This window comes from Podarcis melisellensis (assembly GCF_964234715.1).
Source record: "Podarcis melisellensis genome assembly, chromosome: 17".
In the NCBI taxonomy this organism is placed as follows: Eukaryota; Metazoa; Chordata; class Lepidosauria; order Squamata; family Lacertidae; genus Podarcis; species Podarcis melisellensis.
This window is the reverse complement of record NC_138534.1, coordinates 19,699,152-19,719,760: the sequence shown is the minus strand read 5'-3', so window position 1 is coordinate 19,719,760 and position 20,609 is coordinate 19,699,152. Positions and strand designations below refer to the sequence as shown.

At 44.8% G+C, this 20,609-nt stretch overlaps 2 protein-coding genes across 2 annotated transcripts in view; one reads left to right on the top strand and one right to left on the bottom strand.

Moving 5' to 3' along the window:
* Positions 1-364: 364 nt before the first annotated feature.
* AK3 (adenylate kinase 3) lies at positions 365-14,547 on the top strand. The gene is made up of 6 exons (XM_081894852.1): positions 365-549; positions 7,109-7,228; positions 8,177-8,349; positions 10,143-10,261; positions 11,479-13,648; positions 13,681-14,547. The coding sequence occupies exons 1-5, from the start codon at positions 396-398 to the stop codon at positions 11,600-11,602; spliced, it is 690 nt and encodes a 229-aa protein (XP_081750978.1). The 5' UTR covers positions 365-395; the 3' UTR covers positions 11,603-13,648; positions 13,681-14,547.
* The window catches only part of CDC37L1 (cell division cycle 37 like 1, HSP90 cochaperone), a 22,197-nt gene continuing 15,750 nt past the window's right edge, over positions 14,163-20,609 (bottom strand). The window contains exons 7-8 of the mRNA XM_081894698.1: positions 15,430-19,781; positions 14,163-15,398 (exon numbers count right to left, since the gene is read on the bottom strand). Of these exons, the coding sequence (XP_081750824.1) occupies positions 19,698-19,781 (84 nt within the window). The 3' untranslated portion in view covers positions 14,163-15,398; positions 15,430-19,697. The remainder of the gene's footprint in view (positions 15,399-15,429; positions 19,782-20,609) is intronic.

Sequence of the window (20,609 nt, the reverse complement as noted above, 5' to 3'; positions counted from 1 at the left end):
AGAGGGAGACTGGCACACACGAGAGAGAGAGAGAGAGAGAGAGAGAGAGAGAGAGAGAGAGAGAGAGAGAGAGAGGAAGGAAGGAAGGAAGGAAGGAAGGAAGGAAGGAAGGAAGGAAGGAAGGAAGGAAGGGAGGGAGGGAGGGAGGGTTTTTTGGTACGGTTGTGATTATTATTATTTTTTGCTCTTTCCAGGCAAACGGAAAGCCAACTGCAACCGAGAGGTACGACGTGGCGGGCGGGGAGCGCCGCCGTCTCCGCGGCCCTCCTCTTCCGACGGGCGAGGCCGGCCTCCGGGGCGGGAGCAGCGGGAGGAGCCGCCCCCTCGGCGGAGGGAGGAAAGGCTGGGCAGCCGGAGGAGCCTCGGGGAGCGAGCGCCGCGCGCTTGGCTGGGCGATGGCGGCGCGGCGGGCGCTGCTGCTGCGCGCCTTGATCATGGGCCCGCCGGGCTCCGGCAAAGGCACCGTGTCGGCGCGCATCGTCCAGCACTTCGCGCTCAAGCATCTCTCCAGCGGGGACATCCTGCGCGACAACATGAACCGCAAGAGCGGTAGGCAAGGAGCAAATCCTAGGTGCCAACTGCCCCGGGCCCTGGGTGCCCGAGCACCCACGAAAGCCCCCACGAATGGCACGGGCGCATCTGCACATTTCGGTGCCGGGGCCATGCACGCTGCAGGGCACCCACGGCCTCAGGTTCCCACGGTCCCGGGTACCCAGGGTCGCGGTGCCAAGCTGGCACACTTGGTGCAAATCATGCCCGGGTGAGGTTCACCCCCCCCCCGCGCGCCTTTTCCCAGGGACTCCAGGCTTCGGGCATCCAAGGGGCCGTTGCAAAATTAGGAGCAAAGAGGGCTCCTCCAATGTCAAATGTGTCGCTTGCAAACAGATTCCTCCCCCCTCCCGCTGCCTTTTTGCCCCTCTGGCATATTGCTGGGATGCGCCTTTGCAAACTCCGCGAGGAAGAGAAGCAGAATTTGTCGCTCTCTCTCCCCTCCCCTCCCCCTCTTTCTTTTTTGGCTTCTTGGGGGTGTTCAAGCCCCTTCACCACAACAAGGCAGGGATCCATGAAGGGGCCCACTCTCTTGGCCCCCCCCAAAAAAATTAAAGGAAAAAATCCTGGATGTACACTTCCAAAATATAAGATAGAAAACAAATAAAACCTACATATAGCAACAGTGTTTTGTGTTGTGTAGGTTCCTATTTGTTAAGTGCAAATGGCCTTAGATACCGATTAGGTCCATAAATTACCATATAGCATATATTCAACATAAAAAACAGCGACAATTCGTTATTGACAAAGGACAGCTGGACATATAAAGGGCCCCATTACCTTCAGTAGCTTAGGGCCTCATCAAACCTAAATCCGGCCCCGCCGACAGGTGAAAGTTAAAACTGTGCCGGCCATGGGGTGTACACGCAATGACAGCATTCTCTTTAGAGTGGTTCGCTTGTGGGGCACCCTTGCCCCACTGGGTTCATGCATTAATGCAGAAGTGTGCTAAAATGTCAGAAAAGCCCTGTTGAAGTAGACCAGAGCTCCCCCCACCCCCCTTCCCTCCACGGAGCTGTCCAGGCAGCTAATAAAATGTGTACCAGGTCTTTTTGCTGCGTATAAGTTGGCTTTTTTTGCTTAAAAAATTAGTCAAAAATTGGGGGTTGTCTTATACATGGATGATGAATACATAGAGCATTGGGCTGTGGCTCCTGCTCTTGTGGCAACCCAAACTTAGTGGCGCCCACCCTGTGGAACGCCCTCCCATCAGATGTCAGGGAAATAAACAACTATCTGACTTTTAGAAGACATTTGAAGGCAGCCCTATTTAGGGAAGTTTTCAATGTCTGATGTTTTATTGTATTTTAAATATGTTGTTGGAAGCTGCTGAGAGTGGCCGGGAAAACCTAGCCAGATGAGCAGAGTATAAAATATATTATATTGTATTGTATTATATTATATTATATTATATTATATTATATTATATTATATTTATTATATATATTATATTATATTATCAAAAAGCTCAACAGCTTTGGCCAACTTTTTCCAAAAAAATCTCAATAACCTTGGGTGACCTACCCCCAGAAAGCTCAAAGTCGTTCTGTTTGATGTTTAAAAGATTGATTTCTTAATTTGGGGTTCAAAAAAAAACCCAGGGGTCTTGTCTTACACACGGGGGCATCTTATATGCAGAAAAATACGGTAATTCTTGTTCTGCCAAGACAGGAGTTCTTTTTGTTAAATATCTTGTGTAAATGGAAGTGGAACGTTGCTATGGAGCTATTGCTAGCTTTGTGATTATCATTTGTTTTTAAAGTGCATTGGTTTAAAGTTGCTTCTATGTTGTAAGCTGCTTTGAGGACCAGGTGGCAGAAAAAAAAGAGAGAGTATATAAATCTAACCCAGCATTCAGTTTCCAACAGAAGCTGTTTGAAAGCTTCTTAGAAGCTCACCAGCAGAGCATGGAAACAGCAGTCCCGGTTGTTGTAAGTGTGTGGCATTCAAAAATGTACTCATTCTGGTATTCCGTTTATCTTTCCTGGCTCCTATATCTGTCTTCTGTTATTATAGTGTTGAAGTTTAAACCCCCAACCCCAGTACGTCAGGTTTCAGGACTTGAACCTGTCTCTCCAGTAACTATTTGGAAAGCACACTGGTTAGCTAGTTGCTGAGTTTCTGAGGTGCTGAGACAGTTCATAATCTACTTTAGAAAGAGGCATGAAAAATAACCCTGAGATGGTTTTTGAATTGCATTGTGTGTTACTTTCCCTTTCTGTACTAAGGGTGAAGCATCACTGTTTTTTAAAATATATTTTTGTTTGCCATTTTTATTATTATTATAACCATTCAAAACATGCACGTGACGCAACAAAGAAACAATAATTAACAAAACAGAGAAGAAAAGTGACTGTTCGCGAAATATAAATGTTAATGCAATTGTTTCGGTCTTGCAATGTGGATGTATACAGTACAAAAAGTTTGTTGCATTGTGGATGCATACAAGCCCCAGATTTTACTGCCTTATCCCTTACATACCCTTGAGTGTCTGCTGGATACAAAAATGGCAATCATGGATTTATTGGCGCTTTGTAATTTGCGCTTAAAGGTACTCGTTGGCTTGCTTTGCATGTAGCACTGAGCCAAAGCAGCTTGCTGGTGTCTACAGATACAAAAGTCTGGTGCCTGCCAAGTGGTCCATGGGGTCTCAGCCACCCACACAGGGTCTGTGTCCCTTTGGAGAATAGAAGACACTGTGGAGACTGTGGTGCTTTGAGAAATACGATTTATTCACCTATTTACACCTTCCGTCTCCTCATGCTGCCAGGAGCTAAGCTATGGTTTGGCTTTGTGTTGCATCCCAAAGCAAGCTTGTGGTTTGTCTTGCTGCTGTAATAAATGAAAATCTGTCCTTACTCCCTTATGGGGGACACAAGAGCCCTTATAGAGTCCTTTGTAGGTTCTCCATCAGTAGGAGAAAATAACAGAGGCCAACCAGAGAATATTGAGAAGCAAAGCAGCTGGTAAGCCTGATCTTTACTGAACTGTTGCAACAGGGTGCACCCTTCACACTCAGGAGAAGGGGGAGGACCCAGAACCTAGGTGTGCCCGCCCTTATATAGACATTTTAAATTGCCAGCCCTGGAGTCCAAGACCACCCCCAGAAACATCATACATACATCACAGAAGGGGTGTAGCTCAAGACCACCCCCCAGATACATCATACCTACATCACAGAAAGGCAGTCTACAGCAGAAATCTGAGTGCGTTGTTTATCTCCTGTTGTTGTTTATCTCCTGTCTGGCAGGTTACCTGTTAATGCTTACTTGATTGGATACCCTGGGGAGCCTGGCCAGTCTTTCGTAATGATAAATACTTAGTTCCTGAGCCAGGTCACAGGTTTACCCTATTCATACACAGACATACCCTTAAGACAGGATTTGTGAAGGAAAAGACAATGGGGAGGCTTTTCCATTTTCCTTTGACTTTGCAGAGAAAACATTTGGTCAGTTGGGGAGCCAAAATGGCTTCATGGCTGTTTTCCTGTGCTGCTTCAGACATGTGGTTTGTAGATTTGTGTTTGCTTGGTACATTTATCAACATTTATTATATATATAAGACCTTAATTTTTTTATTTCACTGCAAACAAACAAAGAGGACTGCTCTTGGCTTACTGATCATGGTCTTGTTTGCAGGATACAAAGCACAAGCCCAGGTTCAAACATAACACCAACCTCATTCGCAGCAAGCCTTGGTTTGGCATTGTTGTAAACAAAAATTGCCCTTTCCCCTTATGGGATATCCAAGAGCCCATATAGAGTCCTTACATGGGTTCCCTATTGGTAGGAGAGAATAACAGATGCCAACCAGAGAATATTGAGAAGCAAAGCAGCTAGTAAGCTTGATCTTTATTGATCTGTTGCAACAGGGTGCTCCCCTCACCCGCAGGAGAGAGGAGGGACCCAGAAAAATGGCATGCAAGGCCTTATAAAGACTTTTGAAATTGCCACCCTGTAGATCAAGACCACCCCCAGAAACATTATACATACATCAAAGAAGGGGTGTAACCTAAGACCACCCCTTACATACCTACTTCACAGAAAAGGCGGTCTAAAACAGAAATTTGAATATTGTTTTTCTCCTGTCCTTGTTTATCTCCTGTCTTTTGTAATGATAGATACTTAGTTCCTGGGCCAGGTCACAGGCTCAAACCCTATTCAAACACAGACATACCCTTAAGACAGGATTTATGAAGGAAAAGACAATGGGGAGGCTTTTCCACTTTGACCTTGCAGAGAAAATATTTGCTCAGTTTAGGAATCAAAATGGCTTTAGGTCGGTCTTCCTGTGCTGATCTATGTATGTGCGGTTATGAACATTACCATATATCTAAGACCTCAGAATTCCTATCACTGCGTAATGCTGCATGTGAACTCTCACCCTTTCCCCCTGCTCTGGCTAGTTAAAATCTCATGTGGTGCTGAATAGCAGGCACCTAGCCCTGTTCAAATAAACATTGCTACCCTTCGCAAGTTCATGCAAGTTAAACATAAACTTGTATTGACCCTCAGAAGGCCAACATGCCTGACTATGCAGATATCCCTTCCCGGTGCGCCCAGGGACTTTATAGGCAATTCCCCATGGAGTTTACAACTGACGTGGGATAAAGTTAAACCCACACCGTGGATGGAGGGGGAAGACAAGGCAGATATGACACGCAATTTGCCGAAGAAGTGGACTTTTAAAATGTAGTGCTTGAGGCCTTGTGCCAAAGATCCGGGGGGAGAGCTGCTTGGTTGGTACCATAGATGTAAGGGTAGAGATTGATGGTGGCTGGTCTGGAATGGTGTAAAATAAGATAATATTCAGGCCCCAATCTCATATGCATGCACCTGGGAATACAGCTGTGCTCAAACTATGGCACTCTTTTCTCTCAAGGAATTTTGGACACTGTAGTTTAGCCCTCGCAGAGTTATAAATCCCAGCAGCCCTTAACAAACTACACTGCCCAGAATTATTTGAGGGAAAGAATGTGCTTTAAATGTGTTTTAATGGTATAGGGAGTACACAGTCCTGGTCCCACTGGGAACATTGAGATTTTTCTTCTGACACATGTAGAATTGCACTGTAACTGCAGTCAAAATGCAAAGGTTTTAGTTATGGGAAATGAGAGAAAAGGAAGGCGAAAGAGATGTTTATACTCTTACACAGCGTTCAGAATTTTCTGCCATGGGGCCACTTGTGACAAGTGAAAATGCCTGGGCAGCCTGACGACTCCACCATCTGAAAGTGCATGCCTGGGGATCCTTGGATCTTGGCTGTTTTTACACACTAGTGTGCAAGTAGATAAATAGATACCGCTCCGGCGGGAAGGTAAACGGCGTTTCTATGCACTGCTCTGGTTCACCAGAAGCGGCTTAGTCATGCTGGCCACATGACCCGGAAGCTGTACGCCGGCTCCCTCGGCCAATAAAGCGAGATGAACGCCGCATCCTCAGAGTCAGCCACGACTGGACCTAATGGTCAGGGGTCCCTTTACCTTTACCTTAACACATCCTGTAGAATTCTATCCGTTGTATTTTATCTGCACAATCAGAATGAATTTCAGGAACCCATAAGTGGTACTGAAAAATATTACTTTCAAACCGTCTGCCCCCAAAACAGCAACTAGGCGTTCTGTTTTGGTGACTGTAACCTTGGCTTAAGGGGGCTTTTGGCGCCTAGCTTATATATCTGAGTTTCTAACACTGCTCTTACATTTAAGTTGTCAGAGAAGGAACTGATGAAAATATATTGCAGGCAATAGAGACAATCAGCTCCTGAAAAAGGGGGACAAGAGGTTTTTGATTTTTTTAAATGGATCATTGGCCGGGTGACGCAGGGAGTAAAATATTGAATACAGGTGCGTTCCTAAGGCTGCAGTCTTAAGCCTGCATGCTGGGAAGTCTGTCTCATTGAACTCAGTGGGACTTGCTAAGTTAATGTTTTTAGAATAAAGGTAAGAACACACACACACACACACACACACACACACACACACTGGCTACGGAAAAGAAGTGCTAGTGGACCCCGCTGAGGGAGAAACCAGTTAGAGGGAGTGCCCTTGTTGAGCAAATACAGGGAGAACACTGGTTGCAGAAACTAGGTTGAAAGTGTTGAGACTGTCGATCTCAATGGTGGGCTTGAAGAGTTTGGGAGATGGGATATTTTGTTGAGGAAACCTGAGCAGATATTCCTCAAAATTTCTCCCATGTCACCTTTTCCTTTAATTTGGTTTTTAAAATATCAGCCATGCTCCTTTAACTCAACAAGGCCTGGCATGGAAGAGACTGGAAAGGTGAAGAATTAATTAGGACTAATTATTTTGAAAACAGTGTGTATAATGTTTGGAAGAGGTTTGTTGAGCTTGTGCCTCCTTGCTCTCCTCCTGAATGGGCCATGCATGGCTCTCTGACAGAGGCCTGACTCTCTAGAAGCGACTTCTCTCCCCTGATATTTCTCTATAAGTGCTTCAAATGAAAAGCAGAAAATTCAGAAACAACTTTGGGCAAGTTGTGTTGTCCCACGTAGTCTTCTGATGACTTTTTTGTTGTTTTTGTTTTGTTTACTTCCACAGAAGTTGGTATCCTTGCGAAGTCCTATATTGATCAAGGCCGACTGATTCCTGATGACATTATCACGCGGCTGATGCTCAGTGAACTGAAAAACCTGGAGCAAAACAGTGTGTTGTTGGATGGTGAGAATTGGACAGTAACATCTCTGGCAGGGCTGTGGAAAGTGCTCTCCCACCCATCCTTGTGTGGATGGAAACTATGAAGTGGAGAGGAATTCTGGAACGTTTGGGGCAGACATAAGGGCTGCGGCTCAGTGGTAAAACCTCTGGTATGCAGTCAGAAGGTCTCTGGATCTCCTGGTAGGGCTGGGTGATATATCAATATATCATCCCAAACCGATGCCGGTAGACAGCAGCTTCCTATGTTCCTGATTCTTGTGGGATGTGATACATAAGTAGCAGTCAAGTACAACATTCCTTGTTTTCCTAGAGTGGACATGCAGGAGAATGTTTGGTCCAGCCAGTCAAAAACTTCCTGTTTCTTCCTGGCTGGGACATACTTCCTTTTGCATGTGACTAGAGGTGGGTGTGACCTTACCTGTCCAGGTAACAAAAGGGCAAGTCACGCAGCACACTCCCTCTCTTTGACTTCCTCCGTCGTTGGAGCAGCTTTTTTCTAGAAATGCTCTGTTGTCTCTCAGCCAACAGAGGACACTGGGATTATCCCCATATGGGATAGACTCACATGTATGTACTTTGTAACTAAGTCTGCCTTCAGGGATCCAACTGTGAACTGATGATGTGAGTAAACTTCTTTTATATACTTTACGCAAGAATGTGGTATGCTTATTCTTTTAAGAGGGATATAAGGAAACTTACCAGGAACCTAATAGTGAGAGGCTTATACAAGCCTGCAACCAGCTATCTGCTGTGCATTTAAAAGGGTATATAGAACTCTGCTAAGTAAAGGAACTAGCTAGCGCAATTTAGGAAGGATATTAATAAACAATATATCCTCTCCTGCCTCCCCGAACACCCCCACAATTCTCAGACTTGGGCAGGAGTGATTGCATAGCTATTTCACAAAGGCACCTGAGATTTCTACAGGGATGTTTCTTTTCTTTGTCACAGGCTTCCCTAGGACTGTTCCACAGGCCGAAGCTCTGGATAAAGTGTGTCCAATAGATACGGTGATTGACCTGGATGTGCCTTTTGAGACGATCCAGCAACGCCTGACTGCCCGCTGGATCCATCCTGCCAGCGGCAGGGTCTACAACCTTGAATTCAACCCTCCCAAAGTCCCTGTGAGTGATGCATATTGGGATATTGCTTAATGGTAAAATAACATGTCCTGATCGAGGAAAAGAGATTGATGCTCTGGGAGCACCTGACACCTGATGGTGGAAGGTGGAGAACAAAATTCAGACTATCTATCCTGCCCCTCTCATCTCAAAAAATACCCATCAAAGCTGACAGTGGCAAACATTTGACCAACGTGCAGGTATGAATGGACTGATACTGTAAGTATTTTTAATAGGTGATTGGTGGCTTTTACATTTTCTAAAAAAGCAAAGCAAAACAAAACAGGTCATTCCAGAGGTATTTGTGCAATGATTAGGGTGGCGCTGTGGGTTAAACGACAGCGCCTAGGACTTGCTGATCAGAAGGTCAGCGGTTCGAATCCCTGCGACGGGGTGAGCTCCTGTTGCTCGGTCCCTGCTCTTGCCAACCTAGCAGTTTGAAAGCACGTCAAAGTGCAAGTAGATAAATAGGTACCGCTCCAGCGGGAAGGTAAACAGCGTTTCCGTGTGCTGCTCTGGTTCGCCAGAAGCGGCTTACTCATGCTGGCCACATGACCCGGAAGCTATACGCCGGCTCCCTCGGCCAATAAAGCAAGATGAGCGCCACAACCCCAGAGTCGGCCATGACTGGACCTAATGGTCAGGGGTCCCTTTACCTTACTGGATTAAAACCCAGTCCCTCCTTTACTTTGCCACACACAAGAAGGGGCAAGATGTGTATACAAACATCACACACAGGGTGATCCTTAAGCTACAGAGACGGGGGGGGGGGAATCAGAAAAAAAGTTTTATTGTTCAAGTAATTTCATGTTTTAATCTGGTTCTGTTTCTTGCATTCAGCAATCTCCTTGCTCTATGTAGGTGGGGCCAGAGTTTTATTGTAATGGCCTATAGCTAAATACAATAAAATTTGGCTTTACTTGAGCAACAGCACCAGTTTTATGAGAGCAGCTTTTGAAGTTTAGACTACCTGGTTTGGAAATAGAGTTTAATATGTTCCTGTTATAATTTCTTTAGAGCCATCGAAAGTTCACCAGGTGAGCATAATCAATCCCTTTCACAGTAGATAAAGTCAGAGACCACATCCACAACATGCCACTTTAATAGTCATGCCTTCTCCAAAGAACCCTGGGGCCGGGAGTTTGTTATGGGCGCTGAGAGTTTTTAGAGATCCCCTGTTCCCCTCACAGAGATACAGTTCCCAGAGTGGCTTAACAATCCATCTCTCTTCCCAGAGAGATGAAATTGAAATTGTAGCCCTGTGAGGGGAACAGAGGTCTCCTAAGAGTTTTCAGTTCCCTTAGGCAAACTATAGTTCCCAGCATTCTTTCCCTAAATAGCCTCGGCCCAGTATACCTGAAGGAGCGTCTCCACCCGCATTGTTCAGCCCAGACACTGAGGTCCACGCCGAGGGCCTTCTGGCAGTTCCCTCACTGCGAGAAGCCAAGTTACAGGGAACCAGGCCGAGGGCCTTCTTGGTAGTGGCACCCGCCCTGTGGAATGCCCTCCCATCAGATGTCAAAGAAATAAACAACCATCTGACTTTTAGAAGACATCTGAAGGCAGCCCTGTTTAGGGAAGTTTTTAATGACTGATGTTTCAGTGCAATTTTAATATTTTGTTGGAAGCTGCCTAGAGTGGCTGGGGAAACGCAGCCAGATGGGCGGGGTATAAATAATACATTATTATTATTAACTTTGGGGGAAGCCATTACTGCGTAACATGGCGTAATTGTGTGCAGGTGTGTCTAGAGTGAAACGGCATTGTGCCTGAGACTTCTCCTTTCCCATAACCAGGGTTGTGATGATATTACTGGAGAGCCTCTTGTCCAACGGGATGATGACAAACCGGAAACAGTTATGAAGAGGCTGAAATCTTACGAAACTGAAACCAAACCTGTCCTGGAATATTATCGGTAAGCTCCTTACAGTCATACCTCAGGTTACAAACGCTGCGGGTTGGCCGTTTTCGGGTTGTGGACCGTGTGGAACCCGGAAGTACCAGAACGGGTTACTTCTGGGTTTCGATGCTCACGCATGCGCAGAAGCGCTGAATCACGTTACATGCGTGCGCCGATGCAGTGGGTTGCGAACGTGCCTCCCGCACAGATCACGTTTGTAACCGGAGGTATGACTATATTTTATTAAGCATCTTCTCTCTCTCTCTCTCTCTCTCTCTCTCTGTTTCCCACACGGTTTGGTACCTGTGGTCCATGTTCACTCCTGATAGGCCCCTCCAGTGTCAGGTAATGATGCTCCTAGCCGCTGAGTCAGTGGCTTCCTGAGCAGGATTTCTAAAGAAACACATCCTGATTTCTATAAGTCATAGCATCCTGGTCTCCTTAGTTTGTTTCTTCCTCTTCAAATCCTAGATTGGAAAGGGGAGGGAGTCCTTCTGCAAGAGAGTCCTTGAAGAGGTCCTTCAAGACCTCTGAGACTTAAAAGAAGAAGTGTCGCTGGTGATGTAAAAATTGGGGTTTGGCTTTTGCAGCCCAGCTCCCCATGGAACTCTGAGTCCCCTAAGTCCATGATCAGTCAGAGAAAAATGGATGGAGGCTGGATCCACTGGCAAGCAAGGCAGATATTTATTTTTCTGTTGCAACAGAATTCCCTCCGTCCAAGGAGGGAGAGACCCTGAACAAAAGTGTGCAGGAACCTTTAAAGACTTTTGACAGTGCCCAACCCGCTTAGCCAAAGACCAACCCAAAATTATCAATCATACATACATCATAGGAGGCGGTCTACAGCAAAAATCCTGTCTGTCAGGAGACCTGATAATGGTCGCAGATTGCATTACCTGGGCAGCCTGGCCATTCTTTTGTGATGATTAGTACTTTAGTTCCTGAATCCAGGTCACAGGTACATCCTATTCATACACAAAGACACCCTTAAGACAGGATTTGTAAGTGAAATAGACAATGGGAAGGCTTTCCCCATTTGTCTCCCTTACTGCAGAGGAATATTTGAGGTCATTGGGAGAGTCAAAATGGCTTCAGGATTGCTCTCCTGTACTACATATGGTTTATATATTTAGATACGTGTGCATTTATGAATATTTCTACTATATTTGAAACCTTAGGATACTTATAACACTGGACAAACATGACTAACGTATCTCTTGTCTCTTCTGTAGCCGGAAAGGCGTGTTGGAATCTTTCTCGGGAACAGAGACTAACAAGATATGGCCCCACATTCATCGTTTCCTTCAAACCAAGCTGCCTGATATGAGCCAGAAGGAAGCATCCACCAACAGATGAAGGAAGATCCATTACTGTACTGACGGGATAGAAGCTGGTGGCCTTTGGCTAAGTTTCCAGAAATATATTCTCTAATCAACAGTAGAATCATGGAGATCTGGTTGTTGTTGTTGTTGTTACAAATTGAATGTGCCCACAATGAGCCAACTTGAAATCTCAAGAAATGTCCACATTTGTAACTCTAGTATTTTATTTTATTTTGTCCTCTGGTATGTTGATTTTAAAAGAGCTAATTTTGTATTTAGATGGACCTGCATTTTGTAAAAGTAATTTAATATTAAATTGATTTTTTAACAAAATACAGCCGAAGAATCTCACGGTTTGTCAAAAGGAGGGTCCTGATCTGAAATGAAACATGGAGGATGCCATTTTACTCAATGTGAACATGCATGTGATTTCAGTAAAAACATTAAGGCTGTCTGTTTTGAACTCTTAACATAGTGATGGGGCATGTGGCTTTTGGGAAACAGTAATCCTCTTGATGTCCTTTGGGAATTTCAGTACAAGCCACCTATATGTTTTGTATGGACACACAGCAGTAACTATTCCCTGGGTTGCTTACGAAGAAGATAGTAAAAATACCATAGGCCCTAATTAAAGTCAGTAAGCAATAAAAACGGCAAAAAAACCCTTTCCTCCTAACGGATACAGCACAAACAGTTGACACCTTGTACTGAAACCACCCTACGCCAAAGATTAGTTTTAATAACCCAATTTTTAAAATTGAGCCCTGAAATGAATTGAGAGCCAGTGCGGCCACAGAAGAGCTAGCACGGTCAAATAATGCTCAGCTCCAGTTAATATTCTTGTGTCCCTCTTTTGAAGTCACTGCAGTTTCTATGTACAGTGGTACCTCTGGTTACGAACTTAATTCGTTCCAGAGGTCCGTTCTTACCCTGATGTACCATTTTAGCTAATGGGGCCTCCCACTGCCGCCAGCGCACAATTTCTGTTCTCATCCTGAGGTAAAGTTCTTAACCCAAGGTACTACTTCTGGGTTAACAGAGTCTGTAACCCAAAATGTTTGTAACCCGAGGTGTTTGTAACCTGTGGTACCACTGTACGAGGTGTTGCTGTCTAAAGACGTTGCCAGAGGGTGGGTCATTATGGTCAATCTACCTGCAGCCAGGTGTGGTTGCAACCGGCCTTATCAGTTCAAAGTGTTCAGTGGTCCGGGGGAAAAGTAATTCTTACAACTTCTTACTCAGAAGTCAGGACTGGACTTTGCTTCTCTGATTCTAAATACTTTTATCATTATAAAAACCTATAGTAAGGACTTAGCAGTATTGCTGCATCACCTTGTAATGCAACCATCAGGTGGGCAGAGTATAAATAGTAAAATCATTATTATTATATTACTATTATATCTCTGATACATTGTCTTGTAGTGCCTGAGTTCAGCATTTGTACGCTCCTTTAACTTGAGAATTAGTCCAGATGAGAGTGTCTTCCGTTTTGTTTGCACAGCGAATCCTGCTGCAACATCAGGATAGTTTGCTTGTGTTGCTGTTGTCTCGTGTGTGTTGCATGCACACACACAACTTGCTTCACCAGCCCGCATTGCTGCAATCCTCCTACTTGCATCACACCATCAGACTTGCTGTTTCATTGTCCTGTACTTTGAACTTTCCACCCCCAAAAAATATGTATGCAGAGGGATGAGTAAGGAAGGGCAAAGGAGCCCTAACTTTCCAAATAGCAGGGAGCCAGAATCTGCTGGCTTTCAGAATGGCCCTTTGTTGAACTGAATGCACACCCCACATACCAGGGGAATGCTGTCAGCTGTGGAGGGCAGGCCCCCAGGGTCAGCACTAGACAAGGAAGCAGCTGCAGAGAGTCAGCAGCACCCCCAAACCAAAACTGATGGACCCTTGCTAGTTTGATTTTCCTAGGTCAGGTAAATTGCTTCCAGCCAGCCAGAAAAGGGGCAAGGGACTTCAGGCACAGAGACCAAATGCACCCTCCAGCAGTGGCATAGCAGCATTTGCTGGTGCCCGGGGCATGCACCTGGTAGGGGCAGGACACAGAGGGTGACTGGAGCCTGCCGTGCCAGCCCAGCGCTTGCCACCAAAGCCAAGCGGGATTGTGCAGCACCACTTGCCCACCACACAGGGGGAGCCCAGCCAGCTGACACAGCCCTTGGCAGGCAAATCCCCCTGATGCCTGTGGAGAGAAGAGACAGATTGGGCCACGCTGGGGCTGCACCTTGCCCACTTCCTTCTGTTCGTGCCCGCTCAGCATCCAAGCATGCACTGGCCAGGCAGGCATTCAGCAAGGGAGCTAGGGACATGGCGGTGAGGCAAGGCTGGGCACCAGGGCTGAGAGACCACCGGCAGGGGGATATGAGGATCTCTGTGTGGGTGCACCCGGTTCACGCCCCCCTCAAAATTGTGCACCTGGGGCCACAGCTCCCCTTGTCCCCCCATGCTATGCCCTTTCCCTCCAGACCTCTCAACTCCTCCTTGGCTGGCTCCACCCCCTCTTTTGCCTGGCTTGACTACACCCTTGAACTATGTTCTCGTTTGCCTGGATAGAGGATTGTACTGGTTTATTGGGGGGGGGGGGGATGCAGCCCATGCACTGCACAAACGGAAGTTACACGCGTCGTTCCACCTTCCTTTGCCCTATCCATCACAGGCACACAGACCTTGATAGAGCTTAAAAGTTTGCTATCAAATGAAACATGCATCACAACAAAAGTACACTTTATTAACAGCAAGTTGTATTTTATTTTCAAAACTCGGCCAAGACAGTCTTACTGTGAAGCAATATTTTGTCGCATTATTCTCCTATTAAGGCTTTCGAGTTAGCTGCTTCTTTAAAGACGTTACAAAGCCAAACTGTATTGCCTAGAGAAGGGCTCGTCAAACTTCCACAGACCACTGGAAAAATGTTCAAGAGCTTTTGCTGTACCACTTAATAAAACTTGCTTTGGACGAATGAAAGCAGAACTGCAGCTTACTTTAACAACGAGTGTCTTATTTCTGTTTTTCAAATGAAGAAGGTTGGGTACAATATGTCCGGTTTTGCCCATGTGATGCTTTTGCCCCTCTAGCATCAAAGTATTTACAACCCCTGTCTCAAGAGTATTGTTAGAAAACTAGAAATGTGGCCAAATATACATTTGATTCCTGTTTACATAGAATAGTGGTGGCGGGGTCAGATTAAACACCACCACCCATTTTTGCTGCCCTGTTTCTTTTAACTTGGCCCAACCTTTTCTATTGATTCTTGAGTGTTGAGAGAAGGCCAGAATACTGTTGTTTGAGGGCTGTTTCACACATTGTGTTTGAAGCTATGGTCCTGTTTTCAGCCGATTGCAACAGAAACGTATTAGCCTGCCCATATACCGTGGCCCAACATTTGTCAAGAAGTAATGATATCTGGAGCTTTTTGAGTGCACTCGACAACGAATCCAAGTTGGCTTGTGTGTGAAACAACCCTAAGACAGGAATGCTAAGCACACTTCTATGGAAGCTGTCTTGGTTTCAATGAACACCTAAGTTTTGAATTGGCGATGTTAATACAAACGAATGTATTTCTCCCATATTTCCCACCCCATTTGACACTTGGAACTACAATACCACTAGAAATCCCAGGAAAGTGAAATGTGGAAGCCTTGCTGACTGACACACGTGCTTGAAACACTGGCAAACTTCTGATTGTTTTCAAGTCAAGTACAATTTACAGAAATGTTCGTACCGGAAGAGTAAAGGAAGAGACATGGGGTGGCAAGTTTCATGCTACCCAGACTCTAAGGTCTCTCACTTCTGCTGGGTATTCATTGTTGAAAAGACTGTGTGCGATGGGCAAGTTTTAAAATTCACCCACCCATGAATTATTGTTCAATGAATTCACCGAGAGACCAAGGCAGAGCACAGAAAGCTGCAGTGATCATGCTAGCAGTATAATCAGTATCCTGTCCAAGAACTAAACATATTTATGCCATGGGAACATTAAAAATTATGCACTAGTAATGGATCGCTCCAATCCCTGCTTAGCTAAATACAACTTAAGAAAGATTCCACAGGGATCTGTTATTCCCCCTGTGCCTTTTACTGAACAAGCGAGTTTTGCAAAATCCACGTTGTTCTCCATTTCTGAACAAATCTCACTTTCATCAAGAATTCTACAGAAGTCTTGCATTTGGTCGCATATTGTTTCCACCTTGTTTGTAATCTTATGTATTTTGTTTGTTTGTTTATGTTCTATGCAATTTCATTTCGGAAGCTAACTTAAAGTCAGACATATCCTTGTGCAGTTGGTAGTAGTCTTCATCAGGACTTGATTCCAGAATGCACTGTACCTAGGATTAAAAGTACTGCATTGCTGAGAAAAATGTCACCCATGAAGCTTCCAAAGGAGAAATGCAACCCCAACCCTCTGAAAGTGAGCAAAGATTGCAAAGATGTGCTTGGCTCATGATAAGGTTCTATACAGTACTTAGGCAGGAAAAAACCAGCTGCACACATATCAGTTAAGGAACAGCTGGTTTGCCAATAGTATATGCGAAAAGGATCTAGGGCAGCCTTTCTCAACCTGAGTCCCCAGATGTTGTTGAACTACAACTCCCATCACCCCTAGCTAGCAAGGCCAGAGCTCAGGGATGATGGGAGTTGTAGTATAACAACATCTGGGGACCCACAGGTTGAGAATCACTAATCTAGGAATTTTGGTGGACTACACGCTTAATCTGAGCCAACCGTGTGAAGCAGCAGCAGCAAAAAAGCTAATGCTATTCCAGGCTGTATCAACAGAAGTTGAGTGTCCAGATCAAGGGAAGTAACAGTACCATTCTATTATGCCTTGGTCAGACCACACCTGGAATACTGTGTCTAGTTCTGGGCAACACAATTTAAAAAGGATGTTGACAAGCTGGAAGGTGTGCCGAGGAGGGCAACCAAGATGATCAAGGGTCTGGAAACTGAGCCTTATGAGGAATGGTTGGGAGAGTATGTTTAGCCTGGGGATGAAGAGACTGAGAGGAGATAAGATATTTGAAGATGGCTCTCATAAGGGTTGCCACATGGAAGATAGAGCGAGCTTGTTTTCTCCTGCCCTGGAAGCAAGGACCTGAACCAATGGATTCAAGTTACAAGAAAGGAGATTCCGACTAAACATCTGGAAGAGCTTTTTGACAGTCAGAGTTGTTTGACAGTGGAACAGACTCCCACAAGAGGTGATGGACTCTCCTTCCTTGGAGGTTGCATGGCCATCTGTCATGTATGATTTAACTGAGATTCCTGCATCACATGGGGTGGGACTAGATTGACCCTTCCAACTCAACAATTCTATGATTCGAAGGTAAAATTACATAACTTTACATCACAGTTAATGTCTGTCCCTTTAGCTTTTATACCCAATGCCAAATATTCTCCCCATCACAATAGTTTGGGAACTCTCCAGAGCAGATTGGGAGGCAAATAGGAGGGAGGAGAGAAATCAGAAGTCTAGTTTCACAAGTGGATTTCTACTGCTCAAGCAGGCGGTTAACACTGCGTAGCGTGGAACCTAATATTACCAAGGCCCATCTGCTTTTGTCTTTTACACTGGTTCCACAGGCAGCAGAATAATAAATTCTAGCATCTTTAATCCCTTGCTGAAAGTTTTCTGCTTCTGCCCAAAATATTCCCTGGTCTCTGGGATTCATAATTTTTCCAATATACAATTGAATAATTTTTTATTTCATATATACAAGAAGATTATTCAAGGGAGTTACTATTCAAAACACCATCTTTTACATGGAAGAAGCTTTTACATGCAAGCACTCAGTTTTACTATGCAGTCCCTAGAAACTCATGTATTCTTGACCACCATCCCTTTTGTTTGAGGCATCCATGAGTCTAACATTGTTTGCACCCACCCACACCAAAAGTAAAATAGCTGTATTCATGATTCTCTCTCATCACATCTCACAATCTCAACTAGCCTCTCAGACTTCTCCAGTTGTATATTGGGCTTGACAATAATCATGTCCAAGGAAACAAGCAACCTTCGTTTCCTTTTAACTGCAAAGTCCAGCCGCAGTGGAAGGGAGTGATTTATATTTAAGCAGGAAATGTTAGAGGAGGGAATTATGTTCCACATGTAGGCCAATATCCAAATAAATTACGGGAATGCCAGGAGAACCGCTGTTTTGCGGAAAAAGCAGTTTGTCCCCCTGACAGTGGACAGATGACAGACACAATCCCCATTGTGCACATGGAAGGCTGCCCCCTGCATGTATCTTGTTTCTTAGGAACTTAGCTATAGCCTTGTATGCTTTTCCTCTACTTATTGGGCAGAGCAAGGGAGCAGAGTCAAACGAAAGAACTTATCGTATCAGATTCTACAGTACCTTCTGATTCTGGGACTGACGCAACCCGAGGTGCTTCGCTGATTAAGACACACTTAGTAAACATGGCTGTGCACTGGTAGAAAAAGCTAGCAGCACATTCATGTTTTCAACACACAGACCTACATCCCTGGTTTGGCTAAGTGGAAGCAGTGCGTGATAACTGGATGAGAAATGGTGGTTTTTAGGGCTGGGCGATATCTGGTATTCAACATCGTGATATACTCCGATGTCGTGATATACCCCAATGTCCTGATAGATCACGAGGTCTGAAATAACACTGAAGAAGGCTGAAAAAGCAGCTGGGCTGTGAAGGGAGGGAGGAGCGACCAGGAGGAATGGAAGGAGGCTGCCCACTTGCTCGGGCAAAGGGACTCCTGCCCACTCCCTCCCTCCCTCTACAGCCCAGCCCCGGCCTCAGGACAGGGAGCCAAGAAGGTGCTCTGCTTGCCTGCACGTTTTGCCTTTGCCTGAGCAAGTGGGGCAGGTGCCTCTTTCCTCCCAGATTGTCGCAGGAGGAACGACTAACCAGGAGGAAAGACACAGCCTGTCCCACTTGCTTGGGCGAGGGCAAATGCGCAGGCGGGCGAGCACGCAATTTGAGCTGGCGATACATCATGGCTCCCCGGCCACAACTAACACAGTGCAGGCAGATGGGAGCGATGTCTTGCCAGCTCTGAAAGTCCAGAACCGGTATCCCAACCTGAACTTCATACTGGTTTCAGATGCTGAACTGAAATATCGCCCACCTCTAGTGGTCTTATATACTTTGGGTATCACATAAACAAAACACAGGGGATAGAGAACAGAGCTCAGCCTACACTGACAACATCATTGGAGATGTTTTGGTTTTAAAACTGCCAACTGACGACATGTCCCAACGCACAGCTACCCTTCCAAAATAGATTTTAAGTGTCACACTCACAACACTTAACTGAAAACAAGGTCAAATCAGTTTGGCACCTGAATGCCCTTAAATGCTCATTTTAAAGACATCATCACAGAATATACTTTTTTTTTTTAGGTACAAAGGTAGCCAATTAGTATTGATTTGTCTTTTCCTCTCTCACTGGCTGATAGTTTTAGCCAGTTCTGTCAAGGAAAGAAGTTTTTTTCATGAGTGTGTCTCTAGAAAATACTGTTTTATAATTTCATTATAAGAAATTGTGGCCACTTAGACATCAAGACATAAAAGTGGCAAAACAAAATATTAAAATGTATTTTTTCCAAAAACAATCCCTGTAGCAGAGTTAAAAGGCCAGTGCTTTTATCTGAGCCATTCAGATCTGCAAAGTTGATAGCAACCACTGATATATTGCTATTCATGATAAAATCAGATCTGAGCATCAACCATGCAAGCAACAGAATGCTTTACAGTGATTTTTAGTATCCCAAGGGAGACAAGGGTATTCCTAATAAGATTAAAGCAGATTCCTTCTAGAATCAATCAATTGTAAACATTGCAACTGTGCAGATTCTTTTTCAAACTTGGATTCCTAAAATTAAAAAGGCAAGGTTTAGTAGTAGCAGAAAAACATCCAGTTTCACATTCAGTAACACACAATAATCCCCCTCTCCTAAAAAACCCCCCAAAACATAGCAGCACATTTTCCAACAAAAAGACAAGTGTGTTTCTGGAATACCCTCTCTCCCAAAAACAAACACTCAAAATAAAGTGCAGTACCCATAAAAATAAGTCTAGGAAATTTGCCACATTCTTCTTTTTGTTAATAAGAGAACTTGGACTCAGTCTTAGGAATACTATACTGTATCCATCATTTTAGGTTCTTCTTCGTCTCTGTGTACCACTGAGTTCAAACTGCAGCCCTGAAGTGAATCTGCATTCTGTAACCAAGAAGAGAACAAGAAACAAGTCAGCTGAAGACAGGAACTAGACACAAAACTCTGGTTTGAGTCGCAGAAAACTTCCTGCCTCCTAATCACCTGTAGGGTTGTGAACAATTTATTTTGCAACATTCAACCGTAGTATAGTCGCCATCCAGTCTCATAGTATACTAGAGGTCTCCCTGTTTTCATCTTCTGAGCAATTACTAGCCACTGCCCAGAGCTAAGCCAGGAGCTTTGTGCAAGGCTACAAAACAGTTCTTTTGATGCAGAAATCAGAGCTGGCTTTGCACAGGTTCAGAAACACAGACAGGATAAGAAGCAATAGCAACGTCCAGGGAACGCTGAGACTTACTGCATACATCTTCAAGGCAAGTAATCTGAGGAACTCCTCAAGAATCTGATGAGAGCCACTTCATCCAATAATTTCATAATGGCTACCGGAAAGTTCATGGGTGGGGCAATGGCTAACATGAACCGGGGGCTGAGTGGGGAGAGACAGATGGTGGCTGGAAAGTTAAAACTGAACTGAATCACTCCATGGACTGGAAAAAATAGAAACAGGGACATATGTGCTATAGGTCTTAGATCAGGATGACCCAAGTTCAAATCTCTGTTCAGACACAAAGTTCACCGGATGAGTAACTATCTCTCAGCTAAACTTACCTGATGGGGAAGTTATGAGAATAAACGGGGGACGGGATGACCCTATGTACCATTCTGAGTGCAGAAAGTGCATACATATAATGAACCAGCAAGCTATGTAGTAAGGATTCATAACCTAGAAATGTCAGTCTGCTGAAGCCAGGAAAAACACTGCCCCCAACT

What these genes read in the sequence shown, in the direction of transcription:
- AK3 (XM_081894852.1), top strand. Translation starts at nt 396, where the DNA reads ATGGCGGCGCGGCGGGCGCTGCTGCTGCGCGCCTTGATCATGGGCCCG. An exon ending in TCAACCCTCCCAAAGTCCCT is followed by an intron (nt 8,350 to 10,142) that starts GTGAGTGATGCA and finishes TCCCATAACCAG; the next exon opens with GGTTGTGATGATATTACTGG. An exon ending in CCTGTCCTGGAATATTATCG is followed by an intron (nt 10,262 to 11,478) that starts GTAAGCTCCTTA and finishes TCTCTTCTGTAG; the next exon opens with CCGGAAAGGCGTGTTGGAAT.